At 43.9% G+C, this 15,817-nt stretch overlaps 1 protein-coding gene across 1 annotated transcript in view; it reads left to right on the plus strand.

Moving 5' to 3' along the window:
- Positions 1-15,817, plus strand: part of GMIP (GEM interacting protein) — a 60,233-nt gene that overhangs the window by 7,728 nt on the left and 36,688 nt on the right. The window contains exons 2-6 of the mRNA XM_066615143.1: positions 8,523-8,622; positions 10,369-10,453; positions 12,600-12,663; positions 13,548-13,673; positions 14,519-14,583. Coding sequence (XP_066471240.1) covers positions 8,523-8,622; positions 10,369-10,453; positions 12,600-12,663; positions 13,548-13,673; positions 14,519-14,583 — 440 coding nt within the window. The remainder of the gene's footprint in view (positions 1-8,522; positions 8,623-10,368; positions 10,454-12,599; positions 12,664-13,547; positions 13,674-14,518; positions 14,584-15,817) is intronic.

Here is a 15,817-nt window from a genome sequence, read left to right on the forward strand (position 1 = left end):
GTTTTAGGAGTACTCGGAATCATCCAGTAATAATGATTGGCAGTAGATTCAGGACAGATAAAAATGTTTCTTCACACTGAAATATTAATTCATAGAGTTCACCCCCACAGGATGTGGTGATGGGCCACTAGCTTAAATGGTTTCAAAACGGGATTTGACAAATTCATTGAGGACAGGCCTATCAGTGGTTATTAACTATGGTAGTTAAATGGAACCTCCTTGCTTAAAGACAGAGAGGCTGCAATGCTAAACACATTTTTCTGGGAGTAAGCCCCATTGAATACAACAGGACTGAGTAGGCAGCCATAGGATTGGGCTGTAAGCCTCTTAGGGCGCAATCCTAACCCCTTATGTCAGTGCTTTCCAGCACTGGCATAGCGGTGCCAATGGGACGTGTGCTGCATCCTGCAGTTGGGGGGCACTCACGGAGGTCTCCTCAAAGTAAGGGAATGTTTGTTCCCTTACCTCAGAGCTGCATGGCCCCTATGTCAGTGCTGGAAAGCGCTGACATAAGGGGTTAGGATTGCGCTCTTAGAGTTTAAGCTTATGCATGTCTAATCGGAAGTAAGCTCTCTTGGATTCAGTGGGACTGACTCCCAGGTAAGTGTGTACAGAACTTCAGCCTTAAAACCTGTTCCTGGAGAGCTGCATCAGAAGGGGACTGCTGCCTTCATGCCCTGCTATGCAAAGGACACACACACACACACACACCCCTGGCTGGGCATCTGGCTGCAAACAGGATGATGAACTAGATGTACCTTTTTGTCTGATCTGGTAGGGCTCTTAGCATTACTAACTGTTGTAATGGAATGGGCAACCCAATCCTATTCAGAGCTGACACTGGCTACCACAGGTCAGGATTCAGTGCCGGCTAGATGGTGCAGGCCTTCCTGCTGGTGTTCCTTACTCGTAAGTCAACACGAACATGCTTTACGGCATGTTTGGAATAGCTAGCTCTAGCACAGCAGTCACTGTGACTGAACTGGCCCAGATTAGGATTGGGTTGTGTGTCTGTGGCCCCCACTATGTTGGATTACTGTTCTCTTGGCTTGTTTTGGTGCTTCATTTTCTTATGAGTTTTGTGGTATATTTTATTATTGTATATTTTATGTTTTTTTTCTTTGCATGAACTGATTTTTTTAAAGCAAATGGTAAGTCATTTGGAATGCAAGCTACTTAGGCTTTTTCACTGAGCTAAGAATGCAGATTTTGCAGTTTACAAATAATTATATAAACAGGTTTGCCCTTGCCTTGCTATGCTATTTTGAATGACCACACAATTTGCAACACACACACCCCCCCCCCCCCAAAAGTTTCCCCTGGGCTACTCTTGGAGTGGGACGAGGTTATGCACTTTTCTGCTTCAGTGGGTGAGCAGATGTTTCCAGTAAAGAAAACAAGAAGTCATTTCCCAGCCTGTCCCAAGCAGCAAGATTTCTTCCCACCACATGAGCATGCGCGCATGTACACCCCCCCCCAATAAGGCTAGAGTTAATATTTTGAGAGGAGTTGTTTTTTTCTACAGATGCACAGAGCTAGCAACCTACAGTTTTATAGCCAATGGCAAAAGACCACTTTCTGCACATAACTCTACGAGAACAGTTCCAGGAACTCATAGGAATTGGTGATACTCAGATCAGTGTACATTATCAGATTACAGAGGTCTGGATTCAGTTGGATCAACCATGCAGATGCCAATGAAAAGGATTAGATCTTAGCAATCTCTTCAAGCCTTCTCCTAGACCAGTGGTTTCCAAACTGTGGGTAGCAGCCTGATTTTTGGTGGGTCACAACCTGACAAGCTGATTGCTAACAAGCAAAATACATTGAGACTTATGGAAACCAAAATGGAACAGCACATGTATGTTTACTTGCAAGTAGGCAAATGTGCCTCAGTCCACTTTGAAGGACAGGCCAAGAGGAACACACCAGAATGGTTCAAATCAAAGGAACATAGGCCCCCATAAACTCTCAAGAAGGAAGCCCCCCCCAAACTGACAAAGAAAATGGATTTAGCCTTATGGAAAGTGAAACTGAGCACAGGTGCATGTTAACTTGCAAGTAGGCAAGCATGCTTTGGTTTTTATTGAAGGCCAGGCAAAGGGGAATGCAAGGCCATCAAAATGGGCCCGATCCAATGAATGTGGAGCTCCACAAACACATCAGAAGGCAGTCATCTCCCCACCATAGTAAAAAGGATAAGAACAGGCTTGAGCAGCTGTAAAGTGAAACCTTTTTTTGTCTCATAAAGCTAGCTGTATCCCAACAGTGTCATTTTAAAAAGTGGGTCCAGGTGCTAAGACCTTTGGGAACCACTGTCTTGGACTGTTTCTGTGATCCTTCAAGCTGTTTTCAGCAATGCTGAAACTACACTCAAGTTTTTGTTCTTTTCTAAGTTGCTTCCCAATTAAAATAAGACTTGCAAATCTACATAGCTCAGTAGTGAGCTAAAGAGGTGAGACATTCTGGCTGCCCCAGAATGAGTTGAGAGGCATGGGCTTTTTTCTTCTTCTCTCCAGTAAGCTCCCTCCCGCCCTGTGGTGAAGCAACCCCTTGATTTTTAAGGCAACCACATCCTGTTTCCGGGGGAGTGCGAAGGAGAGTGTTGTTCTGTTTATATCATAAGCACATGCCTAGTTTTAACATATCCCAGAAGCTGGCCTGATCTCATCTACACACACCACAGAATGAGATGAGAAGGACCATAGAGTTCTTAAGTGGTAGAATGTACAGCACCACTTTAGATTCTGAATACAGCTGGAGAATTGCATTTTTTAATGTTCCCCTGTGTAGAAATCTTCCTGCATATAGCTGCATATAGTAAACTTGTACTGTATATGCAGAGGGAATACTGTATACTTAATTCTTTCTCTGATGTGCTACTTTATTACTTGCACAAAGGGTTTTCTAAATGTGGAGGAGCATTGTAAAATGGCTTTTTCCAAAAGCAATCTGAAGTGTTATAGTTCAGAATTCTGCCCCCACAATTCTGCTTGCTTATACAGACTAGGCTGAGGCCAAACTATATAGTACAATAAATATAACCTTTTTTTCTTTTTGGGAGGTCATTAAAAAGCATGGGGACAGTGGGGGCAGGCTTTGGTTCCTAACCCCTTGCCACAGTTTCTATCCCCACTGCACGCTCCTCGAGTGCTGTTTACAGGTCCAACCTTGTTATACACCGATTTTTTTAAACACAGATTTGACTCAACACAAATGACCACTGCAAATGAGAAGGAGCATGCCAATCTTGGAGAAGGGGAAAAAATGCATCCCTTTAAAATCGCAGTTTAAAAAACTACTTTTCTTAGTGTTGTAGAGAAGCAGTCAGAGCAACCTCTCTCCCTTTGCCTGAAGAATGGAATGTGGAAGTAATTAAACATTTTTTAATTCCATTCTTAAGTGAGCCAGGTAAAGGCAGGGGGGTCGCTTGCAAATCTAATTTCTGACTGCCTCTCTACAACAGTAAGAAAAGCTGATTTTAAACTACGATTGTAAAGGGATGTATTTTTTAATTTTTTTAACTGCTTTTATTTAATTTTTTTTTGTATCAGCAGGGAGTCCCAGAACCAAACTCCTGTGGATGCCAAGGCAAGACTGTACATTTTTGTAAGCTTCAAGTGAAAGTCAGATTTGAACTGCAAATTGAAAAAGGCCTAATGATTCTCCTATGCATTTTTCCACAAGCAAAATCTGGCTCCATCTACAGTACAATCTTTATATTTTTCACCGCAATTGTCAAAGCTCTCCCCCACCCCCACCCTGCTATGGGAAGAGCAACAGCATGTGATCTAAAGTTATACAATAACAGTGGGTGTGGATATGTCTGTTCTTCCCCTCTAATGGCAGGGGAGCAGTCACCTATTCAGTTCCTAGTTTAAAAGTCTGTTACTAATAATTAGACTTCTCAGTTTCTTTTTCTTTTTCTGACTTCTTGTTCCTCCTGGTTCTTTCACTTACAAAATTCAGCTTTGCTGTATGTGGAAATGATTGACTCCCTCAGCTCTAACTCCCCTCCCCATCACCAAATCTTGGAAATTATAGTTTAATAGTACAGAAAATTCTGCTAGAGTTTTGCACGCCCAGCCCCAATCAAATTGTAATTCCCTGTGATTGTTAAATTAGTGAAAGGTTGTTTCTGCACTAATAGCATAGTCCAGTGTTTCTCAAGCAATGGTACAGTGGTACCATTTGAGGTGGTATTCTGCGATCGCAGGAACGCGGCACAGCAGACAGCGGTAGGAGGTTTGGCTCGATGGGCAGAGCTCCAAAGCATGCTTTGCTGCGCTCAAAAAGCCCTCCCATCCACCCTGAGTTTCTTATTGGTGTTCATTGTGCTGCATCTGGCTTCCCAATCTGGAAGTAACTGCTGCTGATGTCATCACCAGTTACTTCCAGTGGTACATGGAAAAGGTGGACCATGTGAAATGGTACAGTAGAGGACAAATGTTGAGAAACACTGGCATAGTCTGAAGTTGCCAACCATTGTTCACTTACTTTTTACAGAGAATCCATACATCACTGTTGCCATATTGTTCCATTTCAGTGTTTTCTATGTTGCCCTCCCTTTTTCTGAGACCTGATTTGTATTTCTTAAAAACACAGTTGCAGCTTTTTCACTACAAAAGACAAAAGGGGGGAGGGGGGAAATAATGAGAAACTAATTCAGGCCATGGGAACAGGAGCTGTCATCAAAAGGCAATTACAGGGAACCCCCTGTTTCCTTGGATTCAGTTATCCACTGATCAGGTCCATGAACCCCCACATGCTCCCTGTGCATGAACATAAGAACCTAAGAACAGCCCCACTGGATCAGGCCATAGGCCCATCCAGCTTCCTGTAACTCACAGCGGCCCACCAAATGCCCCAGGGAGCACACCAGATAACAAGAGACCTCATCCTGGTGCCCTCCCTTGCATCTGGCATTCTGACATAGCCCATTTCTAAAATCAGGAGGTTGCACATACACATCATGGCTTGTACCCCGTAATGGATTTTTCCTCCAGAAACTTGTCCAATCCCCTTTTAAAGGCATCCAGGCCAGTCGCCATCACCACATCCGCCTCCAGGAGCTCCCCTCACCTCCAGAGGATCCTCTGTGCCCAGCAGAGGCTGCAGGTGGCCTCTGCTGAGCTCAAATGGAACCTTAGAACTAAAAAAAAATCACATCTGGTTTCTCAGTGAAACCGGAAGTGATGTTTTAATGCCTTATAAGGCATTAGGAGGCCCAGGGAAATCCTGGAGGGCTTCCCAGGGCTACGAATGTCTTATACAGCATAAAAACGTCATTTCCAGTTTTCCTCCATAAATCAAAAAGTTGTGTTTTTTGCCGAAACTGCCATTTTGAAAGCCACAGAGGTCTCAGGTGGATGCACGCAGCCTCTGGGACTTCAGAAAGCCTTCTGGAGGGCTTAAAGGCATCAAAACCATGGATTTCATTATCCAAGGTTTTCGGTTTCCACTGGGGGTCCGAGAACGGATCTCCTGTGGATACCGAGGCCCCACCTACACTTAGATTATCATCATATGACACATTCCTGGTAGTAAGTCCCATTGAATTTAATGGGCTTTACTTCTGAGTCCATGTGGAGAGGCTTACACTCCTCTAACAAAACCCATAAAAATGAATTCTAGCGTTTTTAAGCTGAGAACGTGTGTGTGCTCTATTGGTTTTCTGTCAGTACACTCAAGGGCAGTTTACTCTTGAAAATAACGGCTTGCAATTTTGTTGACTTAATATTCAAGAAAGAGGGATTGAAAAATAAAATAAGCAAATTCTGGTACCTTGGCCACTGCCTGAGAGCGTTATGGGAGAGGAAAAGCGAAATGATGGTCCTTGTCACAGTGGGCCTCCCTGTCTCACCTCTGATGCAGTCAGGAGAAATGGCTACTGATGCTTCTTAAGAGACATGTGACTGGTGAAGCAGCTGCAAGCATCTGGAATTTTGTGACAGTTGATGATGCTGGTTTCAAAGGCTCCTAGAGTGATTGGCTTGGCAGTGCTGATGTCATATCAAGGCTGAGTTGCACTGTTGATGTCACAAACAGAAACGGAGGAGCATCTTCCCCACCAGGCTTCAGACCCTCTGAGATTACTCCTCAGGAGTGTGTGGCTTTGGTAAAATAAACCATAACAAACACTCTGAAAAAGCAAAGAATAAACTTTTGAAACCTGTTGTGAATCAGGTTCTCTTCTCCCCACCCCCCCTCCAAAAAAAACCTATATCCCTGACTGGGTCACTAAAAGGCAGAAACCAAGAGAAGAAAGTCAAAGAAAGATTTCTCCATAAAAAAGGCACCTCTTCTTAAATTACCAATGACTTTTGATGCCTTACTTAAGTCATCGCTTTGCTGGACTCGTAATTTGCTGGCAAACTATGAATGGATGCATGTGTTGATGTTATTTTTAATGTTCTAGCCTTAGTCTAAAAATCAGGCCTAAACCAGGCTTCAGTCTAAGCATCCTGACAGGACTCTAAGGTAAAATATTGGAAAATCATGCCACATTCTACTTCAGGGGACCTTTAAATCAGCCTGCCAGTTATTGAGACAAATTACTGTCTCTTGTCACCTCACAAATTATCTGTGATTGAAGTAGCTGGGAATAGGGTTGCTAGTTCTTAAAATCAAAACTTGTAAGAGGCAAATGGTAGCTGGGCACAAGTGATCATGGCAAATTCAGTGATGGAACCAGGGGACAGAACCCAGTGATTTTTGACATGCCTGGATGCAGAGACTAGCAGTTTTTGCCATCCATGTACTGAGCTTAGTGATTGGTTCTAGGGATAGAACATAGCACATAATGTGGCTATGTACATTAAGGGAGAGGAAGGGAAACTTCAGCAGAAAAATATTGTGACTACCTTTGCTTTTCTGGCAACTTCCATGGAAGCAAGAGAAGCCTGGCCTTGCTGCTGCTGTGTGTGTGTGTGTGTGTGTGTGTGTGTGTGTTTAAAGTGATTAGTTGCAACCCTACCTATGAGGCAAGACCCCAGGAAACCTGTGTGGGGCCTGGATTCAGATGTACACAATGCTCCTCCTCCCCACAGAGCTCTCTCCACTGCAATGCCTGTGGTAAAAAACCTGAGGAAGACTTTTGGCCCCTGATGGTAGGAAGCCAGTGGAAAAGTACTAGGGAGTTGAGCTTGGTCAGGTCAGTTGGTTCCTCAGCTGCTTCTTTATCAACCAGCTGCTGGGCTGAGGGAACCCCTGTAATTGGGCTTACTTGAGACAGGTGTGAAAGGGCACCTTTGTTTTAGCTTTCTCTTCCTGGTATCAGCAACTACATTTTTTGGGACTGTCTGTTTCCATGTCTTGTCCCTTCAATCCAGAAGGAACCTGAAGGTGCACAGGCTGCATGTCTTGCCTCAACCCTGCATGCTGAATCATGCTGGCATCTCTTGATCACCACAGCTGTGTTTGGAAAAAGAAAGGGTGAGACTAGAAAGAAGAAGCTGAAGGAAAGAGAAGAGGCTAAACAAGGTGGCCACCCAGCTGTTTTTGGTCTGCCTAGTTGAGTTTTGTTTTGCTTCTGGTCACTTTTACCTGATGAGTAATTCTCACAGTGGGAAATGTGATCCTGATCTTTATGGCTGTTCCCACCCTCCTGCAATTGCTATTGAGTTAAAAACAAAAAACCAATACCAGGGCTAACACTATATAATATAATGTATGGCCCTTATTCAGAGTGAAGATAGACTTAAATATTTAAAGAGAAGTAGTGACTGCAGCCTCTTGGCATGTGGGAGCCTGGGTTCCTTCTCCCTTTCAGGTTGTGTAAGAGTCATATATTATTTTTATCAAGTTGAAAGCGGGGTTAGCCATCATTCCTGCCTCTCCCCCAGGCTTCAGTCTGTCTGCCTGTTTTAAAAAGTGTGTGTAAAAATAAACTACCAGAGACATGTTTGTTTGCTCATCCCTTTGCCTTATCTTTTAAGTAGAAACGTTTTTAAAGACTTGCAAAACAACTCTTAGGATTGGGGAGGAGGTAATGGCAACAAGATGCAGGTATTTTGTTTTCTTGTGTGCTCCCAGAGACATCTCGTAGGCTACTGTGAGATTCAGGACTAGATGGGCCTTTGGTCTGATCCAGCAGGGCTCTTCTTATTTTCTTATGAGATGCCTGGGTGATACCTTATAAGCTGATCATCTGGTGCTGTCTGTAGGCAGATTATTATGAGAACTTGCAGTATATCTTTTCCTTGAAAGGTAAAAAGTACACTTGTACTGAATGTGTGAGGTCACTTTCAGACTTGCTCTGCTGCTCTGCAAATCTTATATCTAGCTATGCCCTCACTTTCAGGGCATCTCTGACCAACTTTTGACCATAGTCACAATTTGGAGCCCATCTACATTATTAATGATTGAAACCATTTTCTATACATTTTGATTCAGAAAAGATGGTAAGCCTCCTGAATAATTTATGTGACAAAAAGGACAAAGATATATGGTTTAGTTCAATATTTCTTTATTTGAATTAGTCTTACTGAAATTTGTTCTTTAATCTGCCTTTTCATTGCTAGATCTCAACAGCCAACAGCCTCAGAAAGGAATTGAAAACAAGAAACGCTACAGTGAGATTTTTCGGAGTCTGGATGCTCTTGAAATTGGAGTTGGAAATGAGTATGTATCCAAGAAGGATTTCATAGTACAATACAGTTCACATACTGCTACATTTCTTCATACAGTTATGTGAGCAGGTATTGGAGGGAGAAAGGCTCATGTGAACTTGTTGATACAAGTCATGAGTTAACTCCTAACTTTGTGGATTGTGGGTTTGCTGCTAAGGTCCAGCTACCCATGGAAATTGCTTAGAAAAATTGTCATTCTGTCAGAATTTCACTGGCCTATCCAATGTTATCCTCTTCAACTGAATTAGAGGATGCAAAATTATTAGAAATTCCAACTCAACCATTCTTGCATTTAGGGTGACCTGCTCTAAGATGCTGGTAGTTTCATTTGTAGCATAGTGCGCAGTGCACGTTGTGAAAGTTGAATGTTGTGAATGCAAAACACACTGCTGCCACATAGAGCTCTGCCCTTAAGGACATTCAGGAAGAGGCTGGTGCTATTTTGGTTGCTGAGGAGCACATATGTGTTGGTTTCCCAGTTATCATACAGGTGAACCAAACATATACCCTGTCTCTGAATTAGTGCCAGCTATCTCATCTGAGCCTATTTCAAGCAGTGCTGTGTATGAGGGAGCTCAGCCATTCAGATGAGCAAGTTGAGGCTGAGGTGCAAGGTTCCACAGCACAGCCTCTGGCAGGCATGGAAATGTTTTCTTCACAAAGTAAAGGCACTCAGCACACATGCTCAGGGCCACTTTGCCTGTAGATCTTTTTAAAAGGTCTCTTTTTGTCATAGGGAGAAAGCACTCTGTGTATGATCAAGGCACTTTCCCTGAGGTGCCAGCACTTTTCAAAACAAAAAGTGGAAACTCACAAACGCCTGCTGCATTTGCAGCTGCTTCACTTCAGTTTTTATCCACCTACTTATGTGCCCGTAGGTTTGACTGTCTGGAGAAATGTCATAGTGCGAACCAGCCTTGTAAAGACCAAACTTTATGTATGTTTAATGGCACAATGAGGCTGTGTGGGGTTTAGTTTTGTATATAGGTAGTGGGAGGGGATAAATGTGATAGATCCTCAGTGGTGGTAGGGGGGCTTTTCCCCACTGTGATTCTGATCATGGCCTCCCCCACTGCCTAGTAAAAACAAAATTTCCATTGATAACTGATGTACTTTTTTCCCAACTAACAGTAGCACATCATAGGGGCTGTGATTGGGATCAAAATTGTGGAAAAGACAATAAGGCAAACTTGTCCCCCAATGTATTTTTGCCATGTTTCATACCCCCCTTGCTCTTTATAAACAAAACTACCTCCCATCTAGCCACATTGCACAGCTAGGCAAGCAATAATAATATGGCACTTAACTGGCAAAATACTGAATGTTCTTATCAATGCTCATGTTTCTCTTGTATCCCTTTTGAGATGGGCCGACTATATGTTTACCAAGGACAAGGTGTCGATATACATCAGGTTTGCCATTCAATATGTCAGGTAAAAGATAAGAAAGATATAGTAATGCCTGTGACCAGAAGCATACATTTGCCTTTGCACTTTTATAGCATTGTGCCTGGATGGCCCAAGACATTTTGGTATGGGGGGGGGGGGATCCAACTCCAGTCAGCATGTAAAAAAAATATAAGCAGAAATGAAATAATTGCAAAAATATTGCTCTTTAATGACACCTCAGATTCACTGCTGGGGGCAGCTGTCTTATTCTCCCTAATATGAGGGTCTACTTTGTGCTCTTCAATCCAGATGGGGAAGCATCTATTCAACTGGTTATTTTTCATTTGCAGGGCAATCGATTTGCTCATCAGTGATGCTGATGACAGTGGTGCAGAAATCTCACAGCCTGAAAACTCACAACCTGAAAAACCACAGGTATGAGGAAAATGATCCTAATTTGGGGGTCAAATGTTTTTGGCAATGCTGGACTTCCATTGCAATATTTGAACAAATGTAACAGCATCCCTACCTTAACCTGATGAACTCCCACAAGACTTAATCTAGGAACAATGGCAAGATATCCTAACTGTACGTAATGGGGTGGGGGGTGTAGTACTGCTGCAAAGTGTCACCCTTTCTTCTCTGGCAAGGTGGCACAGTTTTCAAAAAATGACAAAACAATAAGGAAACAAATGGTTCACTACGTTGGGGCTATAAGGAAGATGACTTTTCTTGTTATTTAAAAACATCCAAGATGAATGCTCCAGCACTGTTATTGCATTGTAGATGAATCACAGCCACCAAAGAATTAAAAATAAAATGATAATAATTTTAAAAGGGGGGTTCACAACATTATGCAGAAATGTGGAGAGTTGTGTTGCTCCTGAGTTAACACAGGGACTACACAATCAATAGGTGCTGGTGATCCACAACCACATTGAATATGCTAATCACTGCTATGTTTCCATGTTAGGAAATTAATGATTGCATTTTCCCAAAATACAAAATATCATGGATTGAGTGCACGGAAGATATAGCTCCTGTGACAGATGCTTAGCCTGGAAGGAAGACACGATCAGTGTGGGTGTGTAACAGGGTGCATATCCATAGATATGCAAACTTAGAACACGTTCAAATATCCTCTTGCTGATATATGACATCAGAACACCTGCTTCCAAAGAAGGGAAAAATTCTTTGTATGGCTTTTCATTTTGTAGTGTTTCTACACACTGTGCCGCTTGGCCTTACATGGACGAGTAGGCCGCCAAACGGCAGGGAGGGATTCCTTGGCAGGGGGGAAGGTGGTGAGGGGGTGAAGCTGGGTAAGAGGAGGGCAGGGCAGTTCAGGCCCGGGAAAGGGGCAGGGATGGCAACAGAGGTTGCTGCCAAATCATTTCTCCCACCCACCCATCCCCCCACGCCTACAAGCCCTACACAGGCTCCTCAAATCTGCACTAGCAATTGAACATAAGAACAGCCCCACTGGATCAGGCCATAGGCCCATCTAGTCCAGCTTCCTGTATCTCACAGTGGCCCACCAAATGCCCCAGGGAGCTCACAAAAAGAGATCCACATCCCAGTGCCATCCCTTGCATCTGGCATTCTGAGGTAACCCAATTGAACTGGTGCAGATCTGAGTAGCCCCATAGGGGCTGCCTGGTCCTGACACAAGATAAGGGAATCAATGTTCTTTTACCCTGAGGAGACCTCTTGCTGGCTCGTCAGCCCTGAGGAATACAGCAGCATTTGTTCAGCACCACAGTACAGTGGTGCCGGCAGCCATCATAGAATTGGGCTGATATGCTTTCTGTCCAGTATGAGCACCACACATAGCGTGAATTTCATGAACTCATTTGAGGGTCACATGTGGAAGTTGTCTGAGACTTCACTGCAGAATATCCCGGTTATTTTTTTCAATATTCTAAATTGCATAACCTCCTGAATTGCAGTTGTTTTCTGGCCTCTGATCTTCCCCAGCTCCTGTCAGAAGCATTTTGCTCTGTGTGTGTATGTGTGCGTTGGGAGAATGGAGTTTGGTTTGCTTGCTGCTTTAATAGACCAAGCTGTACCTAGCGCCCTAGTTAGTGATTCTCAAACTGTGAGTTGGGACCCACCAGTGGGGTGCAACCCGATTTTTGGTGGGTTGCAAAACTGGCAAGCTAAATTGACAAGGAAAACATATTGAGTCCTATGCAAATCGAAATGGAACCACACGCAAGCGCATTTACTCACAAGTAGACAACCATACTTCTGCTCTTACTGCATGCAATACAAAGGGGAATGCAAGGCCACCAGAATGATCCTCATCCAATGAACTTAGAACTCAACAAACACTCCAGAAGGTGGTCCCTCTATAGTAAAAGGGATAAAAACAGAGGCTTGAGGTAAAACTCTCTTTTTTAAGTCTCATAAAGCTAGGTGGGTCAGAGTGTCATTTCAAAAAGTGGGTCCTGGTGCTAAAAGGTTTGGGAACAACTGCCCTAGGGCAAGACCAACCAATGCAGTTGTGATAAACAAATCAAATGAATTTTCAAAAGGGTGGACTAGGTATCTAATTTTTCTTCTCTACTTTGTTTCACAGACTGATAGAAGTTTCTGTAAGAGTGACACAAATCTGGGGGCAGGAGAACCAACAAACATATCAGGTAACTGCAGTAAAGGTTAAACAAAATGACTAGTGTTGATTTCTACTATTACTTCATCCTATCAAGTGAGCAGAAAAGCCGCCACTGAAATGATCAAGGAGCCTGTAATAAGCCTCCCACAAAGTTCTTCACTAAACCTCTGCTGCTGCCACCATCACCATAACTACTAACACTGCTGCTGCCAGCAGCATGACTACCTGAGACCCAGTTGTGGCCAGAGATTGAACAGACATGGTTGTCTAGCAACTGTCCACTTTCTACCCTACTGTTTTCCCTTGGGAGGGGAAAGAGAATGTTGGCACTTTTCTTCTCTTTCCTTCACTCCGGAACTCTCTTGTGGGTGGAGGTTGGAATAATGGCAGGAAAGAGTGGCAGGCCTGGGAGTCTGGTGGGCCCCACCTCAGGCTACCTGGAGCTGCTAAGTACCTTGGAAGACGCACCTCAGTTTTTCTGAGGCAGATAAGTGCTTGCTGGTCAAGGAAACCTAGCAGGAACAGAAATTAGCAAGGTACAGAGCAAAGATTGACTTGCGTTCAGTAGGTGCTTTGTGACAATGACAGTGTCTGTGAAAATGAGAGGGAAGCTTATATAAGGGCTGGACAAGGCAATAACCATCAAAGTGGGGCTTGAGGGCAAAGCAAGACAAAAATACTGTATATTAAAGCTACTCGGGCCATAGAATATCTGTGAGGATTTCAACAATGGCTCTGTGAACAGGGCTCTAGCCCAGTTCCAAAAGGTTTGCATTTCCAGTCCAGCTTTGGCAAACTCTGAAATGGGAGATTTGCCAGTCTACCTAATAAGAGGTTGTAATGCTGAAGATGTTAATCTTGCCTCCTGGCAACATCAGCCATTCACTGAAACTCATGATTTGATTTTCTCAGTTGAAGAGGCTGATGAAATGCTGATCAAGTGCGAAGGAGGAGTGGAAGCAGCCCTGGACTATGCCAAGATGTGGTGCAAATACGTCAAGGAGCTGTTGAACTGGGAAGACAAACGTCTTAGTTACGGTGAGATTCATTAATCTTAACAAAATAGACCAACCGACCCACCACACTCTTCCCCTGGCCCTCATGCGTACCTCCTCAAATTAAAGGTGGTCCATTCATGTAATATGTGCCTACATTTATGTAGTCACAATAATTTCTTCATAAGCTATCTTGGGCTAAGGCTGCAAATCTTTCCATGGTGGGGGAGTTGACTTACAGCCCAAACCTGTCCTCTCCCCAGCTGGCATAACTAGTGTTGCACTGGTGGAGGCTGCTTTATGGCAGTCGCAAAGCAGTCTCTGCCGATGCGTGCTGCAAGTCCGCTGGCAGGGAGGCCAGAGTGGTCTCCAGTGCACTGGCAGACCCACAAAGACCCACTAGAGCAGGTAAGCCCACACTGGAGGTTAAAGGGAGGTGGGAGAGGGTTAAACAGGGCGGGCGGTGCGCAGAATGGAGGAGGGGGTGGGTGGAACAGGGCAGTGACAGGGGTAGGGAGGAGGGCGGTTCAGGTCCAGGATGGGGGTGGGATCGGAAGCAGTGGTGCATGTTGAATCCTGACCCCATTCCTGGGTCAATGCAGACTTGTGTCAGCAATAGAGTTGGTGCTAGTCTGAGTTGACCCATAGCAGCTGCTGGGGCTTACCCTGGGGCAAGGGAACAAATAACCCCTTACCCCAAGAAGACCTCCAGCAGCTGAAAGTCCCCTGTGGGATACAGCAGGCGGGGAATTAGGTAGGATTGTGCTGCCCATCAGTCTCTTCCAAAATCCCAAAGTGTGGCTAAATGGAAAGAAACTCTCTATTCCTGCTGTTCATTTTCTTGAGGAATTCTGTCCAGTAACCCGTTGTTCATTTGTTTGTTCACAGAGATTGAGTTTGCAAAGAACATCATGAAGATTGCTGAAGCTGGCAGAAATGCTATTCACTCACAGGTAATGTTTTCTGAACATTTCAGTCTTCACTGACTTCATTTTGCAGTTTGTGTGGAATTATTTTGGTGTGAGTTACTTTTTGCCCTACTATGTTTGATCGGTAGGGTCTTAATCTATTCCAAACTGAACCTAGGATGGTGTGCCTGATGAATTCACTCCAAATATGTAGAGACAAGCATTCCAGTGTGTAATATCCAATAAAGTGTTACTCAAAAGCAGATGCTAGTTTCTGATGTCTCTCAGAAATGATGCACTGGAAAGTGCCCTCTGTGTTTGGTAGAATGGAATTGGCTCTCATATGCATTGGAAACATCTTGAAGCCAAATTATGGGGCATGCATGCATCAATCAATCAAGGTAGTAGGCATAGTAGGTTCATATGTGGAGTATGATTTGCACAGTATTGCTTATGCAACTGGGGGTAGTGGAATTTGTTTCAGAAGTCACTAATTAAGGGCCCAATCCTATCCAATTTTCCAGCACCATTGCAGCCATGCCAATGGGGTGTGCACTGCATCCCATGGTGGGGAGGCAGTCACAGAGGCCTCCTCAAGGTATGGAAACATTTGTTCTTTTGCCTCAGGGCTGCATTATGGTTGCACCGGTGCTGGAAAGTTGGATAGGATTGGGCCCTAAGACAGTTGTTCTTTGGCTGTGTTTTGGGGAACATCTATAGTTCCTGGTGCACTTCAAGGTGGTCCTTGGAGAAAGGAAAATGCTGATAAACTGGAGGTTTCTATGAGGTTTCCACCACGGGCTGAAAAGATAAGCAGCTTTTCACTTTAATGGTTTAAACAGGAAATGGTTTAAACAGGTTGCCTCTTCAACCGTTCTAGTGACAACTGCTGTGAAAACTTGAAAAATTGGAGTCCTCCTCAGAATAAAGAAATATTTGTTCCCTTCCCTCGGAGCTGCATTGCCCTTATGTCAGTGCTGGAAAGTGAGTTAGGATTGCGCCCACAGATGCACATTACGATTATGTCAGTTTTGCTCCTGAAATGCTATCAAGAGATCCAACCAATAGTACTCTAGGTATAGCATTACTGTGTCACAGAGCAACTTCCAGCATGTATTTTAAAGCTCAGAGCTTGTCTATTTCATAGCTTTATGAAGACACTGTGGTTGCTGCCAAGAACAGATTCCATGGGGCAGTGGCTCCTTGTGGCTACTATAATATACACACTCAGCGCATTCGACCTGATGGATAGCAAGTCCAATCCAAGATGCCAATAGCC

This window comes from Tiliqua scincoides, chromosome 2 (assembly GCF_035046505.1).
Source record: "Tiliqua scincoides isolate rTilSci1 chromosome 2, rTilSci1.hap2, whole genome shotgun sequence".
In the NCBI taxonomy this organism is placed as follows: domain Eukaryota; kingdom Metazoa; phylum Chordata; class Lepidosauria; order Squamata; family Scincidae; genus Tiliqua; species Tiliqua scincoides.